Source organism: Phallusia mammillata, chromosome 7 (genome assembly GCF_965637545.1).
Source record: "Phallusia mammillata chromosome 7, kaPhaMamm4.hap1.1, whole genome shotgun sequence".
NCBI classification, from domain to species: Eukaryota; Metazoa; Chordata; class Ascidiacea; order Phlebobranchia; family Ascidiidae; genus Phallusia; species Phallusia mammillata.
The window spans coordinates 20,851,757-20,871,434 of NC_137258.1; the positions used below are offsets into that span (position 1 = coordinate 20,851,757).

The following is a 19,678-nucleotide window of genomic DNA, read 5'->3' on the forward strand; positions in this document are numbered from 1 at the left end:
TGTAACAACAGAAAGAAGTTTTAAGAAACAATGATATCAAAAAGTCCAGCATGCGGCTTACAATCGAGGGCGGCTTACATTATTTTTTTAACACCTCAACATGCGGCTTACAATCGAGGGCGGCTTATAAACGAGGAGTGCTAGTACACAAAAAATCAGTGGCGACTCGTGCCTAAAATTTGTGGGGGTGCTGCTTCAAATTTTAGCCTTTACTGAACATATATAAGTTGGCAATAAATAGAAAAGCTACATTTCCAGCCATTGTTTTGTGCAGAAAAACAAGTACCGGTAATACAAATCTTAATTAGCAACTCCATTGTGACGTAATTTTTGTTACGCAATATGGTACACGAACTCGTGTAAACAGCAGACGGCATCATTTGTGTATTTTGTTTACTTCCACAGCGACGGGCCAAACACAATAACATGCAGTAATAATGTCAGTTAGACAACAGAAATTGTCATGTTTCATTTAAGTAAATTTAGTCAAAGTCAGCGTTTTCAACATATTCTATGACACTTCACAGATTATTGTCACACAAAAAAACTAGCCATACAGCTTTTTATTGGTATCATAACTAACAAATTTAACAACCACATTACATTGGTTTCAGAACTTGTTCATTTAAACATCTTTCTTGAATTTTTGTGTACAGACTATTAATTGTATTTTAGTTTCTTAACTGCTATAATTGCTGCTTGCTGGCAAATAGCTTATAATTCCTTTTTTAAGTGCAAAACTCCTTCAAGCTTTAAAATTTACAACACTATCAAATTTGAACCATATAATTAAATCTTGTGCTTCCTTTTTACAGCCAAAATGAATCATAAAGTTATAGCTTGGGCAGGATAATTGATAGCTTCTTTCTTAATTCCAAATGATAACTAAGAAACTGTTTTTCTATTTAGTACTAGCACTGCAAGTGCAAGTCTTTTGGAAATAATAGTGTTTCTCAGAAAAGTTTGCATCATTTTCAGTGTTAAAAAGAACTGTTTCGCCTTTGAAGGACTCATGGAAACAGCAAAAAGGATTTTTCATCCTAGTAATTTCACTTGTCGAAACATCATCTCTAGATTAATTAGTTTCAAAGTAATCATGAACATCAGATCTACAGAAACATTTTCATTTGAGTAACTAGTTTTTCTTTGTCAACAATAGGATGTGCTTGGTGTCACTACTATCTTGTCTGTAGAATGTTCATTCTTAAGAAACACTTCCTGTGAAGCAATTTAGCATCTACTGTTTAGACAAACAGAACATGTCCATTATATCAATACACATGATTGCACTTGGTTGCAAATACTGTCCACATGGTGTGTTAAGAAATCCACACTTTAAATTGTCTTCACTCAGGTATTTCAAAATTCCTGTTGCTTCTGCAGTTGTTTGTTCTGCATTTGATATTGCCTGAATTTCAGTGAGGCATTTAACTTCACAGTCACTAATTTAATTTTTCTTTAGTAGCATTAAGAACTAAAACTGAGTATTTCTTGTTGTTGCTTATTCCTGCATGACCTATTTGGAGTAGCAGATGTTTTGTCCCATACTTTTATAAAACTTTTTAATTCAGTTATTTATTATAAAGGTTAATTGTGACTTTTCAAGGTGTTAGATGACTTTTTTTTCTTTTTCAAGGTGTTAGATACACTTATTTAATTCAATGATAACTGTAAAAACTGAAACCCACTTACAATCATCTTAAAAAGTCACGACTAACAGTCAAACAATAAATTTAATGATAGCAAAATATTTATTTAACTGCACTCACTGTCGAACTTAAATATACAGTACACGGGTTTGGCTTTGGAGTTCACTGACGCGAAGCAGACAACACAACTAGCGCTACGTCACGGGAGGGGCTGCGCGAGCCACAGCCCCCTCTCGACTATTTCGCCCCAAAGTCTATGATTTTGATTTCGCCCGGTATGTAGCTTTTCCAAGTGCGCATGCGCACAACTGCAAAACGTCACGAAACTGGAGCTGCAGCTCCACCATAGATAACATAAGAATGGCATATTTTTTTTCAAAAAAGGGGAAAAAATGCCGATCAAGGTGGAAATTCTACTTATTAACTTATATATTGCTAAAGAATACAAAAAAGTATAATGAAAGTTATCTGTAATATTGGAATATTATATAGGAATATTAAGTAAAAATATCTAGGGGGTGCTGCAGCTCCGCAGCCCCCTCGCACGAGCCGCCCCTGCAAAAAATACTAAACCGTATGACACTTTGATTCATTTTTCCTGACACATATATTTACAGGAAACAGCTACGACCTAATTCTCAATTCACCCAAACACGAACAACGAATAGATTTATGACACAGAGAAAAACTTTACAGAAAAATGGCAAATATTTTGCATTCAACCTAAAGCATCAGTTAATTTAAGAGTTTTATCAACATATGTCTCATTCTTTTGCATTTTAACCATGTAGGCCTACTACAACGCAATAACACAAACACAACAGTCTTGTTAGTTAGCATTATGTCAGATGTAAAATTTGGCACGAAATTTTTTGCCAAATTTCTAAAACGACGATCTGTTGCCAACCTTCGGCGGTACGACTGGAATGTTCAGCTTATGAGCAAGAGTCATATATTTGCTTTTTAAATCATCAATTTTGAGATATGTTCCCTAAAAGTCAAAAATACAAACATTCAATTTTCAGCTACAAAGCTGTTGCAAGTTAGCTTGCCTCTAGATGCCTTGTCCCACCATTCGCCACGAACGCCTCTCTGGCATGTAGCATGCGTCGGTTATTAAACGCTATAAGATTTCCGGAATTCAACCTAAACCGGAACTGTAAACGATAAAACAAACCAGTTTGTCTAAAGCCCCTGACAAAGAGTCCGGCTTGTTTTGTTGTTTTTATAATTGCGGGCTGAGGAAAAGGAAATATACCTGGCAATTAGCCTATACAATAAACCTTGGTTAATCCGGACCCGTTTAGACCAAAAATTCCGGGTTAGGCGAAGATCCGGATTAAGCGATGTCGATTAGTTAAAGCCTTAGCACATTATAAATCATTTGTAACTAATTAAGTGTTTGGCAAAAAAATATTGCATGTTTTCCCTCGTTTCAAAATTACCTTATTAACCATAGCCATAACACACGCTACTTATTCTAACCTGCATTTCTGGTCTTCGAATTATCCTAAGCAGAGCTCGATAGGCCTCATAATATTTGTCGACATCCCCTTCGCGCACTTGAGGAGCAGTGTTTGTGGCCGGTTGCCAATTCACCCCAACGATCTGCAAATCGTATTTTAAAAGGATACGGTTCAAAACCATAGCACAGTCTACCGATACTGGCACTTGCCTTTCCAAAGTAGTCAATATGTACGTGGGTCTTTTGACATTCAAGATACCTTGGAGGATCTGCGTTTAGGTCGATCGTGTCATAAATTACTGGAACCTCAGTAAGCGTTTTAAAGTGCTTTGGCGACTCTTCACGAAGGACCTCGACCGCTTCAAACAAATCTACCAGCATTGATTCTCCGCCAATAACGCAATCATCAAACCTATAACCGCCCAAAAAGTGCAATTTTAAACCTTACTCGTTTTGGGACTGGTGAGCAAATGTAAGCCTATCATAATTCCATCCTCATTGTAGACACTTTGTTAATAAACATCCATAATTATCAATAACTATACTTGTTACTTCACAAATACTCCACAAATTTAACGCAGCCGATAGGACAGTTCATTGTGGATAAAGTTTAACTTCCTAATAATTAAATGAACAATTATCACTACTCCCATCCAACACAAAAGTTTAAAATCCGTCAATATCTTTTCCAAGGTCAAGTGGAAGGTATATTTTAGATGTTTTCAAAATCACAATTGGCCAATACAGGAAACAAAACGGGACATGCAAAAAGGATGACACGTTCTTCAAAAGAGGACGTATGGTAATTCTTCCACTCATTGATTTACCTCATGGCGTGCAACAATTGAACCCCCGGTGCAGATTCGTACGTTGGCTGGTCTTGATGGAAGGGTAGCTTTTGGTCGGTATACGCCCCACTTTCAGCGTCTTTTATAAACACTTCATACATCTGCCATATGAAAACATGTACAGCTTACAATTCTAAGTTCCCAAAAGCAACCAATAATCTTAAAGCAACAGTATTTTAAATAAGAACTACTAAACTCCAAAATCTAATAGTTGCACCCAATTAAGATTTTAAATGTGCTGTGTCATGTTTGATTTTTTTAGGACATTTAACCCTTACATTGCGTTTATTTTGGCTTAAGGAACCCTTAACAATCCGATTGGTACCCTTGGAGTCCCGAAAAAGATAGGTTAGGAACTATACTGGTTTAAAAAACACGTCTCTAACCTCCCCAAATGTTGAAGGTTCAATGAAACCAATTTTCTTTGCCACCTGCAAAACATAAAATTCGTTGCGGACTCATCCGTTTTTACATTTTGTTAATTGTGTTTAAAAAAAGGTGTGTTCTACGTTTAATCCGACCGAGCTCAAGAGGGATTACCTTTACCACCATGCCATGCTCCACAGGAACGTTCTTCATGAGACAGAATCCTTTTCTAACAAGGATATCCACCAGTCTGTGCACAAAACAAACCATGGTAACTTTGTTTTGAGTGGGTAAATCCGGGGGTTGCCACTTAAGTATTTCAATGCAGTGCAAGCGAGTGTTTCCAATCCTTTATTGTTTCTAAGCAGATCAATGCGCCTGTATGGTGCTTTTTATCTACTACCTAACAATGCAACTAGAATCACTTTTGCTGGTAATGTTTTTTGGTATGCAATAAAAGAAAAGTCAAGTAATGTCATGTCCAGGTGCGACCAACCGACTAATCACGTTAATTATGATTGCTCTATCAGTTATAACGGTGTACAGACCAGAGTTGCAAGTCGGGCCGGGCTTTTCGGGCCGGGTTCGGGCCGGGTTCGGGCTTAGGTATTTGTGAGAAAACGGGCTTGACTTTACGTTCCGTGTCCGCCATTTAAAAAAACAAAATAAAATCACTCAGCTAAGAAACTCTGGCTTTGACCTAATGCCCACCCTACTCTAAAACGTATTGTTTACCCCATGGTCTACTATTGATCATTGTGTTTGTTGTCTATCTCTTTTTTCTTTCTCATCCTGTCAATCAAAATTTCGGGCCTAAACGGGCTTCGCAAAAACGTTTCGGGTTCGGGCCGGGCTTCGGGCTCATACTTTCGGGTTCGGGCCGGGTTCGGGCTCAGATTTCGGGCCCGCTTGCAACTCTGGTACAGACATTGGTTGATATGTTAAAACTAGAACAGTTTAATGCCGTATAGGGATCACAAACTATTGATTTGGTCCACAAACTAATCCTGTTACATTATATAACACATCACATTGAACTACATTAATCTGCGTGAGAGTAGATTAGGCCGCAGACCATTTGACAAGTTGAAAAAACTGTACGTGTATCAACACTTAGTATACTGTCTATTCGTAAGTTCGTGCTTACATTTGAATACAGTTGACTAATACTTTACACGCGGCTACGATGTGACATAATTTAACCTTGGAAAATTAAATTTTTGCCCAATTTGGATTTAGTTACAATTTTGTGTGTCACGATATGTTATATATCGCAATATGGCATTAATGCCAAAATGACAATTGATTTACGCCACAAGACTTTGGTTAATAGGAAGACAGTTACGTCACAAATTCGGAATGTCTTAAGCCATGGAAACGGTTTCAAATGGCCTTACAGCGCTTTTGTTCAAAAACTTCATTTTGAAGATAAATTGGCTTCACGTGTAATCTTATGCGGTAACGCAAAATTTCTGGTTTTCAGCCGTTGACACAACCATATTAGCAGGGGTGGCTCGTGCGAGGGGGCTGCGGAGCTGCAGCACCCCCACTATTTTTACTTGACATTCCTATTCCAAGTTGTTATACAAAACAATCTTTACATATAGTTTTTATGTTTGATCAGTGTATACTAAGAAAAAAGTATGGGACAAAACATCTGCTACTCCAATGTCATGCAGGAATAAGCAACAACCAAAAATACTCAGTTTTAGTTCTTAATGCTACCAAAGAAAAATTAAATTTGTGACTGTGAAGTTAAATGCCTCACTGAAATTCGGGCAATGTCAAATGCAGAACAAACAACTGCAGAAGCAACAGGAATTTTGAAATACCTGAGTGAAGACAATTTAAAGTGTGGATTTCTTAACACACCATGTGGACAGTATTTGCAACCAAGTGCAATTATGTGTATTGATATAATGGACATGTACTGTTTGTCTAAACAGTAGCTGCTAAATTGCTTCACAGGAAGTGTTTCTTAAGAATGAACATTCTACAGACAAGATAGTAGTGACACCAAGCACATCCTATTGTTGACAAAGAAAAACTAGTTACTCAAATGAAAATGTTTCTGTAGATCTGATGTTCATGATTACTTTGAAAATAATTAATCTAGAGATGATGTTTTGACAAGTTAAATTACTAGGATGAAAAATCCTTTTTCCTGTTTCCATGATTCCTTCAAAGGCAAAACAGTTCTTTTTAACACTGAAAAAGATGCCAATTTTTCTGAGGAACACCAATATTTCCAAAAGACTTGCACTTGCAGTGCTAGTACTAAATAGAAAAACATTTTTTTAGTTATCATTTGGGATTAAGGAAGAAGCTATCAATTATCATGCCCAAACTATAACTTCATGATTCATTTTGGTTGTAAAAAGGAAGCACAATATTTAATAATATGGTTTAAATTTAATTGAGAGTGTTGTAAATTTTAAAGCTTGAAGGCGTTTTGCACTTAAAAAAGGAATTATAAGCTATTTGCCAGCAAGCAGCAATTATAGCAGTTAAGAAACTAAAATACAATTAATAGTCTGTACACAAAAATTCAAGAAAGATGTTTAAATGAACAAGTTCTTCAAGAAAAGATGTTTAAATGAACAAGTTCTGAAACCAATGTAATGTGGTTGTTAAATTTGTTAGTTATGATACCAATAAAAAGCTGTATGGCTAGTTTTTTTGTGTGACAATAATCTGTGAAGTGTCATAGAATATGTTGAAAACGCTGACTGTGACTAAATTTACTTAAATGAAACATGACAATTTTTGTTGTAGAACTGAAATACTTCGACTTTTTTCGACTCATTTATATTTTTTTTCTCTATTCCTGTTGTGTTTTACCGTATTTACAACCGTTTCGTTTCGAAGCTGTGTCACGTGTGTGTTTTGTTTTTCACATTATTACTGCATGTTATTGTGTTTGGCCCGTCGCTGTGCAAGTAAACAAAATACACAAATGATGCCGTCTGCTGTTTACGCTCGTGTACATTATTGCGTAACAAAAATTACGCCACAATGGAGTTGCTAATTAAATTTGTATTACTTGTTTTTCTGCACAAAACAATGGCTAGAAAACTAGAAATGTAGCTTTTCAATATATTGCCAACTTATATATATTCAGTAAAGGCTAAAATTTGTGGGGGCAGCACCCCCAAAAATTTTAGGCACGAGCCGCCACAGCATATTAGGTTAGCACGCAACGTTTTAATGCATCGCTGCACTGGTAATCTGTGGGCGCTGGCTCATTGTTTTTTTGCTGACTATTCAAGTTTCTTTTACGTCGCTCCTATTTCATTAAATTGAGTAAATCGCAATCTCTTCAAGTAATCGCTTCAACAGGATTGCAGACGGTTTCGCAATTTCCGTCCCCATTTTTGGAAGGTCACGTGTGTATTTTCTGCGGTAAATCAGTTCTTATTGTTGCTTTATCTTGCTTATGTGATAGTCTTGCATATGTAACGCGAACTTAACTTCGAAATAACACTTCACAAATATAACCTTTAGTAATTGGAAATTGTTTGTGATTTGTCACATATAGACTATACGAAGTCAGACTTATTACAGCAATACATAGAACTGACTAGCGATCTATCCTTTAGTACAGGGGTGGGGAAACTACTTAGTACTGCGGGCCGCATGAATTGCACAACATTTCGGACGGGCCAAATGTTTTTTTCCGCATAAAAATACCCAATGCACACAAAGGGTTTTATATTTCAACGCTCCAGATTTGATTTTCTTTGCTGCTACATGTGGGAGATACTGAATATAAATCACCAATAATGTCGAAGTCATTCTAAGGAAACATTTGTACATGAACAATTTATTTTTCTGATGCTATGTTGTATACTTTAACACAGTGGTCGGCAACCGCCGGTCCGCGGCCCGGTGCCGGTCCGCGGCTCGGTGCCGGTCCGCGAGGAGTTCGTTACCGGGCCGTATAATTTTTCAGGTTAAATGCTATGAGCATTTTGCCCATGTATTCCGGGGATGATAAACTAATTTAAGCGTTTTTATTGCTAAATATTTGTAGTTTTTTTATGACCGGTCCGCGGTAAAATTTTGCTTTCAAAGGCGGTCCCCGGTGCAAAAAAGGTTGCCGACCCCTGCTTTAACCAATTGTGACGGAGGGGCACATTAAATAGGCAAGCGGGTCGCAGGTTCCCCACCCCTGCTTTAGTATCCTAAATGTATACATAGCATTTCACGAATATATCCTGATAATTATCTCCAAACCAAATCAAGTAATTAATAGGACGTTGGTCGCAACATCGTGTCTAGGCTGTGTGTTAGGGCTGACTTTTCAGGCCCGCTGAAACTCTCGACCATTTAACCGGTAATCTTACTTGAATAATCCGCGATCCGGATCATCCCCAATATCCTGATAGTCCATCTTGGGAATTTCCCTACTTCTTCCATTACTTTTAATATGACGAGTAATGACGTCACGTTGGTTGATTTTCGTTTCCAGACAACCGTCGCAGTAGCACTTGGCGCGAAGCCAAGAGGCCTGGTGACGCGATTCGTGCTCGGGCGAAATATCTCCATCGTAGTTTGTAAAAAGCTCAGTTCCTGCGCAACAGATTGATGTTAAACATAGAAAAGCATAAAGCCGTTTTATGATAAGCAAGCACGTTATTTCGACCCATCAGGTCTTATCATCAGCTGGTGACAAGACATTGACCATTTATATGCTACTGTAGCCGTATTACGACACTCTAGTTTGTTTTCAGTCACATGCTGCATCGGATGCCACAGCTGCGCACCAGCAGCCTGATGAGACGTCAAAGCCAAAGCAGCGCACACTGCCCGCAGCTGACTTATATTGTAATAAATCAATGTAAAAACCAACGCATAACTGTTTTTTGTTCTTTTAAAGTCACATATCACACAAAAACCTATGAGCAACATAAGCCTGACATACTGTACCAGATTTCTAAATTGAGTGTAAACCGTTTGTTTTTCAACGACGTTTTGCTACAACAGACAATATCAGCTCACCGTCTTTTGAACGATGTGCTTCACTGATGGTCAAAACATCAGGAAGTTGCAGAACGTCCACTGTGTACACGTTCGGAAATGGAGGTTTGCATTTTTGGCATTTGCAATTATATCGCAGCCAGCTCGCGTGAAATCTATGAAGAATCGAATTCGTAATTTCAAAACCATTTGTCACACTGTTACACTTAAGACAAAACGCTTTAAAAGACAACGAACAAATCGAGAATTTTGAAAGATTTGTTTCTGTTCTACCTGCTTACGTGACCGTCATTCCACAGTACTTCACAAATGTTCCTGTCTAGTGAGACCTGAACTGACTTAATTTCGGCCATTTTCATCGATTTAAATTAATGTCTCCTAGATTTCTGTAAAATTCTATGTCACACTACACTCCAAAATGTCTGCACAAAGTCAATGCCATTAACGATGTTAGCATCCAAGGCAAAAAAGGTGCTTCTGTGAGAAGATATGACCTAATTTCTAAACAGATAATCTTGAACTTTGCCTTGGAAAAGGAGGCATGGTCGAGGCATGTTATGGTATAACAAACGCTTTAAGGAGAGCCGTTTTCGTGTGCCATTATGTATGAGCTTCTATCTTTGTTAAACGTTACTGCGATGTGCAAAACATGGAGGTGCATTTCTACCGGACGTCCAAAAAATGTTGAGTTACTATATAGTAGACTTGTCTGGCATAGAAAGAAACTCACAAAACCAATTGTGCCAAAACTGTTCTGCTGGCTGGAAGGGCACTGTTTGTTTATACATTCTGCCTTGCAGCAACAGTTTATTTACTTCTCGTCGTATGAAAATGTCATAATATAAACGTGTCCTACCTATTATGTGACCTCATGCAAAAGTACTTAATCAAACTTATACCCAAGGGGTGTCGTGCGTTTTGGTAAATGATGGCGCAACTATCCTAAATATATTTAACCCCCTGTATTTTTTGACCGAGCTCTTAATGAAAGACCTAAAACCAGAATAAACCTACAAGTTATACATAAATTTGCTTTTTAGCCTGCTTTGGTCCAAGGCTTTCGACTATTTATTACAACTAGCTTTGGATTAAATTGTAGTTGTACAATATAGATATGAAGAGAGTAGGTGCTCTTCGCGAAGTCTGCAGCGGTTACATACCAACTAGCCGTCGCATCATAGCTTTTCCCACAATGAAAGCACAGCTCTGTTTTCTACAAACACAATTTCAACAAATTACTGTTTTGTTCGTATCCTGATTAAACAATACCAAAATTCGTGTACATTTTTGAAAAATAAACTGAATTTATTATGCACACGTGTTGTTCTTTGCCTGACAATTGCCTACTTTAATCTAGCAAGTATTGTAAAACCCGAAAAAAGGTACTGTTTCGAACTAATGTTTTCACACGATTTTGTTTCCTGTGACGGTCAACTAACAAAGGAGGCCGACTTGACCAAAAAAATGGCACGCCCTTTACGGTTAATCGCACTGTTACTTTACTGTTGAACACGCAAGTGCGGTGCCTCTTGGGGATGACTTACTACATCTACACAATTTCCGTTAAGAACGCAAACCTACGTCAATATTTTTTAAACATTCTTTACAACAACGCTGCAATCGATGCGTGTTTTGCCTGGCACAAAAGTACTGAGAAGAAGAACGTCTAGACCAGTAGTTCTCAACCTGTGGTACGCGTACCACTGCAGTGCACTACCATGGTACGCCGGAGCTTTTCTGGTGCTACACGAGCAGCTTTCTGCTATACCTAAGTCAGACGAAGAATTGCAACTCATTTGATTTAACTGGGCAGCCCTGGTTTATGGCAAAACTCATGTCCTTGTTTTTAGGATTACTTACCTTGCTGGTTTCAGAAATATGCTAGTCTAGCCAAGAAGAATAGGCCTAGCGGTTGGTCAACGCATTCAAACAGGGTTTAGGTGGTACGCAGCGATTAAAAAAGTCATCAGGATAATACGCGATTGGTGTAAGGTTAAGAAATAGTGGTAACACGCTTAGCATCCTTACAACCTAGCATTCATTCCAACTCCGCGGGCACCATCTAGCGGCGGCAAGTTCATATTTCCGAAGGGGAATTTGTAGTATATGGAGAGTTTCGAATTAGGCGACTAGTTTACTGACTTGTTGTATTTAAACCGAAAGATTCTGGCAAAATCACTCGGATTATGAATGATTTCAAGTTTTCTGGGGCAAAAAATCTCTACCGCGTCTTGTCCTCACATCGAGGACTAAATGCTAAAATTGCGTTTTGCTTGAAGATCTATGGACACACGGAAATACACGAGCACCTCTGACTTCTTTTGCAATCTTAACGTTTTATCGTCTCCATTTTGACGCACAACTTGCCTTTATATCGAGACCTTCACCTAAACTTTAACGACCTATTTCACGATTCATGCAAAAACACCTTGACAAAAAAAAACGGGTCTGTAGAGCCAAAGTCATAAGTAATTCCTGTGTACAAGTTTATTGTCGTGCATTATATATGTGGTCAATAAAACCGACGACGATATAGATAATTTAACATTTTAGGAATGTTTGTTTTTAACAATTGTTAAATCTCTAAATTCCGGGAGATTTTCCTCACTTTTCCGTATGGTATCATGTGCAACCAAAATAATCGGTTTTCGCGGTTTCCTGTCCCTTGCAAGACTTTCCTCTCCCCGCAAGAACACAAGATCTCGGGTTCCGAAAAAGGAAGCTCTTGCAGCTGCTCCGTACGACGAATCGTGGACACGAATCTTGTCAGCTCCCCATTCAAAAAAACCCTGAGAAAATACGATTGTAGTTATAGTTAGAACTTAGTAAAATACTAAACTCAATAAGACATAGTAAAGTCAATGGTGATTTTAACCTACACCGATAACAAATTGTTAAAGAAAGGGAATATGAGATAGGTCATGTGCTGTATTTTAATTTGTTAAATACCAAGTGGCAAGACAACAAGTAGAAGTAGTGATGTACCGACTAGTTGGTTTGCCGAATTTATTCCGCCGAATCAGCCGTTTTTACAAAAATATTTTACGAACACACACTAAACGCGTATTTTACGTGTCTTTTCTGCTTGATAAAAGTCCCACACAGTCATTTAAAATACGCCATAACTATTATGATTATTATAAATATAACTATTATAAGATGAACATAAATTCATAACTGGGATCAGCCCTGAAGCGTCTATGCAGACCAGCGATTACGGCACACTCATCTATAAATCACAGTACGCCAGGCCCATTGAAGGCGCCATAGAAAAATCTAGCCTACGCCTTGCCATATGGTGGTGAATGCTTGGTGACCGGCTGAATCGGTATGGCGCCTTCAATGGGCCTGGCGTACTGTGATATAACTATTATAATGCGTAATATACTTTGTAAAACATCAGCGTTTTTTTCCATTTCAGACAAATGTCAGGCTGGCAGTCATGGCCGAGACAACCTTAAAAAATCACAAAACCAAAATGCTAATAAAACACAACAATTATCATGTGTAACACAACTGTTTGCTTGGTAGAAAAATTTGTGTTTTCATGTCAAAAACTGTCGAATATTCGGTTTTGGCCGAACCCAAATCAAGCCAATTCGGCGCATCACTATAGTACAGTGTTTCTCAATCTTATTCGGACCGCGTACCACCTGACGACTATTTCTATCGCTGCGTACCACCTATCTGAAACCGTGTTTACATGAATAGACCAACAAATAGGCCAATTTTCTCCCTGACTAGCATATTTAGCAATTTCAAAAGACTGTACAAGACACGAGTTTCGCCAAAACCAGTGCTGATCAGTTGGGTCAGTTGAGTTGCAATTTTAGATTGGACTAATTTAGGTATCACCGAAAGCTACTCGCGTACCACCTGAAAAGTTCCGGTGTACCACTAGTGGTTCGCGTACCACAGTTTGAGAACCACTGCTATAGTATAACACGGGTGTAGTACATCCCAGTTAGTACCATAGTTTTTAAAGGGTGTACAACTTTGCTGGGTTGTACCATATACAATGGCACAACGTACCTCCGACCAGGTATCACAATAGTTACTATATTCTAAAGTTACTATATTCTAGTTATGACGTCATAATTTATTATTTCTCCTGACAATCGTTGGTAAGTGTTCCTTTTGCAGTAGAAAGTGGATTTCAATTTACAGTTTTTACTAATTGTTTGTCATTTCACTAATTGTTTGTCATTTCACTAATTGTTTGCCATAAATTAATGATCATGGATTTGCATTGTGCTTATCCTTATTTATGTTACGACTACATTCAATGTATTACAAGGGTGAGTAAATTTTTGACTGGGGTGTACAAATTTTAAAAAAAGTGTGTAACATTTCAAGAAAGGTAGTGGAAAGCATAAAACGTCTGAAAAAACACAAAAGTATGGAAAAGAAAGACCAACAGGGAAAATGAGAAGTATTAATTTGAAAACATGAACTCTCAAATACTAACCAAGAAGCAGTAAAAGGTCCTTACCGTGGGAAAATACTTACTTTATACTTTTTGTTGTTTCTCGGGTGTATATGCAGCATATAGTTGTCGCTCAAGTCGTAACTGCTGATTACAATGGATTCTTTTTCGACCCACCCATTTGGTCGATGCATTGAGGTCTCCTCAACGTGAATTGGAAGATCTTTACGAGTTAATGAAAGGGTTCTAGGCCGTATGCAGCCAAAATATAATGCACGTGATTCCTTCTACAAAGAAAAAACATAACGTTTCGTCGGTTTATAAAATTGGGTGTCCAAAGCAGTGGTTACTTACCTTATATAAGTCTTTGTACCCGTTCAAAAGCTCCTCAAGGAAAGGGGAATTTGGTGCCGCCAAGAAAGCTCCATTGCCTAAAATTGCATATGTTTGATAGAGCCGTTAACATATGAGTGAGATGAGTTTATTTCGCTCAGTGAAACAATCGTAGTAACACAATTGCACTAAAATATTCACATTCTTGAAAATCGCTGCGCAACGTTATAAAGCGCGACAAAGTAAAGGACACAGTTGTTGGATTGTAAACGCGCTGCGGCTACTCCGTTATTATATAAGCGTTTTGTGGCGTGGACTCACATCATAGGGTGAGGTTGGCGCGTTAATACGTCCAGACTGGCGAATACGTTGGTGGAATCAGTCAAGTGGGCCCTAGAATCTAACCCCCGATTTAGGAGCGAGGCTGAGGTTCGATAGGAAAATAAACCACCAAAAGAAACGCTGCGAGTTTCGAGCGCCGGAAAAATGGTGCAGAATACACACCGTGACGATACACAAGTACTCACATCAGACAAATATTGCCTAATGCCTATTTGTGGCATAACGAGCACACTAATTTAAACGGTTGCATACTCTGGTTGAAAGTACATTTACTGCTAAAAAATATATTAAAATGCACGTACTAAAACCTTTAACCCCATTGTAACCCATTGTGAAAGGAAACTTGCGGAGAGGGTCCAATGATTTAAGAACAATGACGTCTGAATCGAGATATATTCCTCCTTGTTGGTGAAGAATTTGAAACCTTGGTAAGAAGGTAATCACTTTAATTAGTGGAAAACGGCTTATAGCTCGAACAACAGTATTTTCATCCAAAAGATACAATACTAAAAACTAGAATAAGATTTAATGACAAAATTGTAAAGTTATTTATGGGACCAGAGTTGCAGGCGGGGACAAAGTTGGGACCCGAACCCGACTCGAACCCAAAATTTGTAAAAAATAAAGCCTGAATTTGGCCTGAAAATCGAGTTTGGTCAAGATTAAAATTACAACACAAACATGGCCAAGTGTGAAGTAAGTCCCGAACTAAGACCGTTGTTTTTTTGACACAAGCTCTTTGAACTGAACGAGGCACAAACTCGACTCAAAAGCCCGACCTGAAATGCAAAAAATATTGAAATTTTTGTGACCTCAAACAAACGGATCTGATCCAAATGATCCAAATTTAAAGTTACCATTCGTTAGTGGCAGATCACTGTTCTAGAACAGTGCTCCGCAACCGGTGTGCCGCAAGACGATGCTGGGTGTGCCGCCGCAAAACCGTAACTTTTTGTTTTAAAATTGTTTTTGTGTATTTTAACATTCTAGTAAACGATACAGTTCACAACACCAAACTAAAGCTACACTACCCATTGGTGTTTTATTACGTCGTAATATACTTTACATTCGTGTTTTATTACGTCATAATGGCTTAATCGGCCCGCTGTGGACCCAAGAGGGTTTTTGTGCCGCCCGCGAACTAACTTTTAAATTTTAGGTGTTTACCTCAGGTAGAATACCCTGTCAGACCACTGATTTTAAGAAACAATTATTCTTTATTAGTAATGGCTAGAAATAAATGCGACGTTTTAATCGTATGATGGAAATAGTTCCTCCTGGTGAAATCAGCAATTCCAATTGTTGCGTCAAATTTTTCAATTGTTTCGGCATTGTATGCCATTGTTTTCGACATAGAAGTTTACTGCACTTGGTATTTTTACTTTGCTACATCGTCTATCTGTTTCTTGTTTATTGCATTGCAAATGTTTTATGCACATTATATGGCATAAACGCACAACATTTTCAAGGACATAATATTTTTGTTCATATTACTTTTACAAAAAAAGTTCCAATAGTACGGCCCTTTACCAACGTAAAAAAATGTTTTTGGCCCTCAAAGAAGTTTAAGACCCCTAGATTAATGCGTTTTTAGGCTTTCAAAAATTCAAATCGCATTTTTTGGTTCGGTGTGCCGCCGAACATTTAACTCATGTATGGTGTGACGTGTGCGAAAAAAGGTTGCGGAGAACTGTTCTAGAACACAGAATTCGATTCAAGTTAGCATTGGGTTGCCATACGTCAGAATTTTCCCTTACATGTCAGGGAATTGAGTGTTTAAATCGGCGACAGGGAGAAATGGTAAAATGTACTTAAAAGTCAGGAATTTAAGAAAAAAAAAATATGCTATGAAATTAATGTACCAACGGAGAAACGTAAAGAGGTAAACTGGCGGCGCGCAGGTTAACGCACAAGGTTACTGTTTCGTTTTGCAGTGTGTGTGCGCACGTCACAATACCTGTTTGTTTCTAGACGTCTACGCGATAAATACATAAATAAATATCCGCTTCTCAATAAAACACAGCATTCGATGCTACGCGGGAACGTGGGAAGTTTCATTTGCTTAACTGTGTACCTAATATGCAGGGAACTAACTAAAAACAAAAAGTCAAATGTCGTGAGACATAAAAACGTTTTTACAGTGGCATTTTATTTCAAAATTCAAAAAGTCTTTGTGGCCCCCAGTGTTTTTTTCAAGGATAGTGAAAGTAGTGAGCTTAGCCTAATGGCCTAATACATAACTAATCAGAAGCCTACGCAGAAAGGTAATTGACAAGGATATCGTATCTAGCGTTTTCTCGTGTCGCCGTCCGTGTGACTTTCGAATATTCTAAATTTATTCCGTAATAGAAGCGTTTGGATCGCAAAAAAGGTTAACGCAGCGGTTCTCAAACTGGGTCCGCGGTCCTTTAAGTGTCCGTGAGGCAATTTTGCGGGGACCCCAAAACGGTGGAAGTAATTCTATATTCTTATTTTGGGTCAGTTTGTGCAACTGAATAAGTTTAAATCAAAGTGAAAGTGAGAATCAACTGTCTCCATTGCTAAACAATAACCTTTATTGCATGACAACTAACAAAAATGCAATTGTTCGCGCATAGTTGTAATGTTTTTGTCTTGTCTGTGATGTCAGATTTCGTTTTTCTGAAATACACATTCAGGCTTAAGGACCGCAAGCCCCCGAAATAATAGCAACTGGGTTAACGCAACCGCGATAAAATTAGTAAGGGATTGTGTATCATAAAATATGGCAACCAATAGTTAGCACCTTATAAATACTCGCTAAGCTGTATCGCTGCTGTGTATATTGTTCAATACAATACCTTGCCACATCGGTTCGCATGTATATGTCATTAAGCTTCTTCCCATAAATATGAGTAGGAGCTTCAAACTTTCGTATTTCGAGACAGGGAATTTGTTCAATCAACTTCAACCATAAATCTCCTTGTGGACCAGCACCGTCGATGTGAAATAAAACTTTATCCGGTTTCTGTTCAAAATTTATCAGATGATTAATTCCAAATATTAGTTGACATCCAAATTCAAGTTGATCAAGTTGGTTTAATAAAATCCTATTATTGTAATAATTTGTTCATTAAAACTACAAACATCAATGAAACTGGCGACAAATTATAGACAAAGGTTGTTATTTACCTTTCTTACAATCTTGAAAGTGAGTTTATGTAAATAAATTAGGATTTTAACATTTTTGTACCTGTGTGTAGATTCATGCAAGTTAACATATACAAGCATTGTTGCTGCCAGGCAAAAACGGTCGAAAATCTTGCCTACCTCCTATTCCCTCTACCCATTACTAAAAAAAACGAATTAGACCCGAAAGTTGGTAAATTTTGTAGCACAAATGTAAAGTTGGACCCAAATCAATCCGTTATATTTGAACATAGAACCCGACCAGAGACCGGCCTAAAGAGCCGGGTCGAATACCATGCAGTCCACGGTGGTAAGTCGGGCCGGCTTTTCGGACTTAGGTTTTTTCAAAAAACGGGCTTGATTCGGGCCTGACTTTACAATTTGTGTTAGTATTTTTTAAAATAAATTTAACTAGGTGAATAGCTAGTTGCAGGACCTGGCCTAATGTCAAACAGCCCCCCAACGCCTTGTTCGAGACCAATTGTACATTATTGTCTATTGTGTTTGTTGTCTTGGTCTTTTCTGAGGCTTCAAGTATAGGCCTGTCAATCAAACTTTCGGGCCTAAACGGGCTTCTCAAAAACGATTCGGGTCCGGCAGGGTTTCGGGCTTGTACTTTCGGGCCGTGTTCGGACTCCAATTTCAGGCCCGTTTTCAACTCGGATGCAGTCGATAAGATGTTTTCCAATGAAATAAATAACAGCTTACGTGATTTGTTACAACTGAAAGCATTGAAATATAGTGATACATCTTCAACGTTCCATTTCCAATCCAGATGTAGTGGACAATGTTGGGCACGAGACCTATAACGTCAAAAAAAAAACGGTTTCTAAACAAGCACACAAGTTTGAATATGAGAAACTTGAAACACATGATCATCACGAAAAAATGCTCCCTAGCCATGATATATATAAAGCAACAGACACGATCGCAACCGCAAGGCGTTAACTATGGTGGCAGCCAGGTGCTTTTACCGTTGGTGTTGTTTCGGCAGGCTGGTTTTTGGAAAGGCAGTTGATCACAAATAATGTAACTGTCAGCGTTGGCTGGTTTTATACAGTTCGGTGAGTTCAATTTCTCATCGTTTACAACTTCTGTTTGTGTTCTCGGCTGTTGTCCTTTAGAACTAGTCTACAAAACACACATTTTCTTGTCAGAAAGGTTATTAACATACTGGAAGAAAGTTTCATACAAACTGTTTACTACTCGCAAAACGACTAACAAACAAACCTAAACTGTAAAACGAAGATCTATATCAACAATCGAAGATCTATATTGATACAATATGCCTGACAGCAACAGTTTATTCGAAGATCTATATGTTCGTCCAAACTTTAGCCTATATATGTTAACAGTTTGTGCACAAACGTTTTTGTGCATTTAGCAACTTATGCTTACCCTTAAATCTGCGAAAACATGCTCAAATCGAGTCCCTTCGAAATCAGTTACATTAAATGCAGACCAACACAGAAAAACGCATAAAAGTAAAAAACAAATTATTTTAACACGTTGATTCATCTTGCTTCATTCCAACTCAGTCTGTTGAAATACTATGCAGCCCTATGCATTATTTCCGCACATTTGATTGGCTGTTTAAGACGGATATGCCTGTTCATTAAAGAACAATGGAAACGTTACATATCTAGCACGAGCCGCCCCTGCCGGAGTAACACAGTTCGGTTCAGAAACAACACGTGGGTGGACGACGGATACAAAAACTATATCAGGGGTGCACAACGAGTTTTAGCGACCGTGAATATGTACAATAAAACATATGTACTGGCGGACATGACGTAAATAAAGCTCTTTTGCTAAATAATTACATTTTGAAACTGCTCTTATTGGATTTTGTTGGGCTGGAAAGAGCATTGTCAGCCTAATAGCCATATGCATCAGATTTTTTGTACAGCTATTGTGTGCAAACAATGCGAAAAAACAGGCACCACCGGCGTCACAATATATATAATGACGTCATGACCAGCTAGGACTGATCGTCCTGTAGGTTGTTTAGCTCGATCTGTGCAACACTTATTCTGGGCTTTAGATGGTATACATATGGGATAAAACTATCTCTTTACATCATTAATATTAAAACAAAAACAACCAGGTAATTGGCGGCCGT

At 38.1% G+C, this 19,678-nt stretch overlaps 2 protein-coding genes across 3 annotated transcripts; both read right to left on the minus strand.

Annotated features, from left to right (window-relative positions):
- Positions 1–50: 50 nt before the first annotated feature.
- On the minus strand, positions 51–9,845 carry LOC145238833 (gamma-butyrobetaine dioxygenase-like). Its single transcript, XM_080102112.1, has 9 exons — positions 9,582–9,845; positions 9,330–9,463; positions 8,675–8,900; positions 4,503–4,578; positions 4,349–4,393; positions 3,942–4,063; positions 3,325–3,526; positions 3,135–3,257; positions 51–2,806 (listed from the first exon to the last, which is right to left on the minus strand). The coding sequence occupies exons 1-9, from the start codon at positions 9,665–9,667 to the stop codon at positions 2,693–2,695; spliced, it is 1,128 nt and encodes a 375-aa protein (XP_079958238.1). The 5' UTR covers positions 9,668–9,845; the 3' UTR covers positions 51–2,692.
- A 1,932-nt stretch (positions 9,846–11,777) lies between these two features.
- On the minus strand, positions 11,778–19,117 carry LOC145238705 (uncharacterized). Of its 2 annotated transcripts, none has more exons than XM_080101949.1 (8): positions 18,955–19,117; positions 18,531–18,687; positions 18,265–18,359; positions 17,229–17,395; positions 14,718–14,833; positions 14,089–14,165; positions 13,818–14,021; positions 11,778–12,097 (listed from the first exon to the last, which is right to left on the minus strand). In XM_080101949.1, the coding sequence occupies exons 1-8, from the start codon at positions 19,072–19,074 to the stop codon at positions 11,858–11,860; spliced, it is 1,176 nt and encodes a 391-aa protein (XP_079958075.1). In that variant the 5' UTR covers positions 19,075–19,117; the 3' UTR covers positions 11,778–11,857. The 2 variants fall into 2 exon arrangements, with proteins under 2 accessions (XP_079958075.1, XP_079958074.1); XM_080101948.1 differs by having other exon boundaries at positions 14,712–14,833; positions 18,955–19,115.
- Positions 19,118–19,678: the final 561 nt, after the last annotated feature.

Bases quoted from the DNA above. Each gene is read 5' to 3' on its own strand.
- LOC145238833 (XM_080102112.1), bottom strand. From the start codon at position 9,667: ATGAAAATGGCCGAAATTAAGTCAGTTCAGGTCTCACTAGACAGGAAC. The intron at 4,579-8,674 runs GTAAGATTACCG...TTTTGTGCACAG, and splicing joins CCGGATCGCGGATTATTCAA to ACTGGTGGATATCCTTGTTA. The intron at 4,394-4,502 runs GTAATCCCTCTT...TATGTTTTGCAG, and splicing joins AGCATGGCATGGTGGTAAAG to GTGGCAAAGAAAATTGGTTT.
- LOC145238705 (XM_080101948.1), bottom strand. From the start codon at position 19,074: ATGAATCAACGTGTTAAAATAATTTGTTTTTTACTTTTATGCGTTTTT. The intron at 18,688-18,954 runs GTAAGCATAAGT...TGTGTTTTGTAG, and splicing joins ATGTTTTCGCAGATTTAAGG to ACTAGTTCTAAAGGACAACA. The intron at 14,022-14,088 runs GTAAGTAACCAC...TTTTCTTTGTAG, and splicing joins GGTACAAAGACTTATATAAG to AAGGAATCACGTGCATTATA.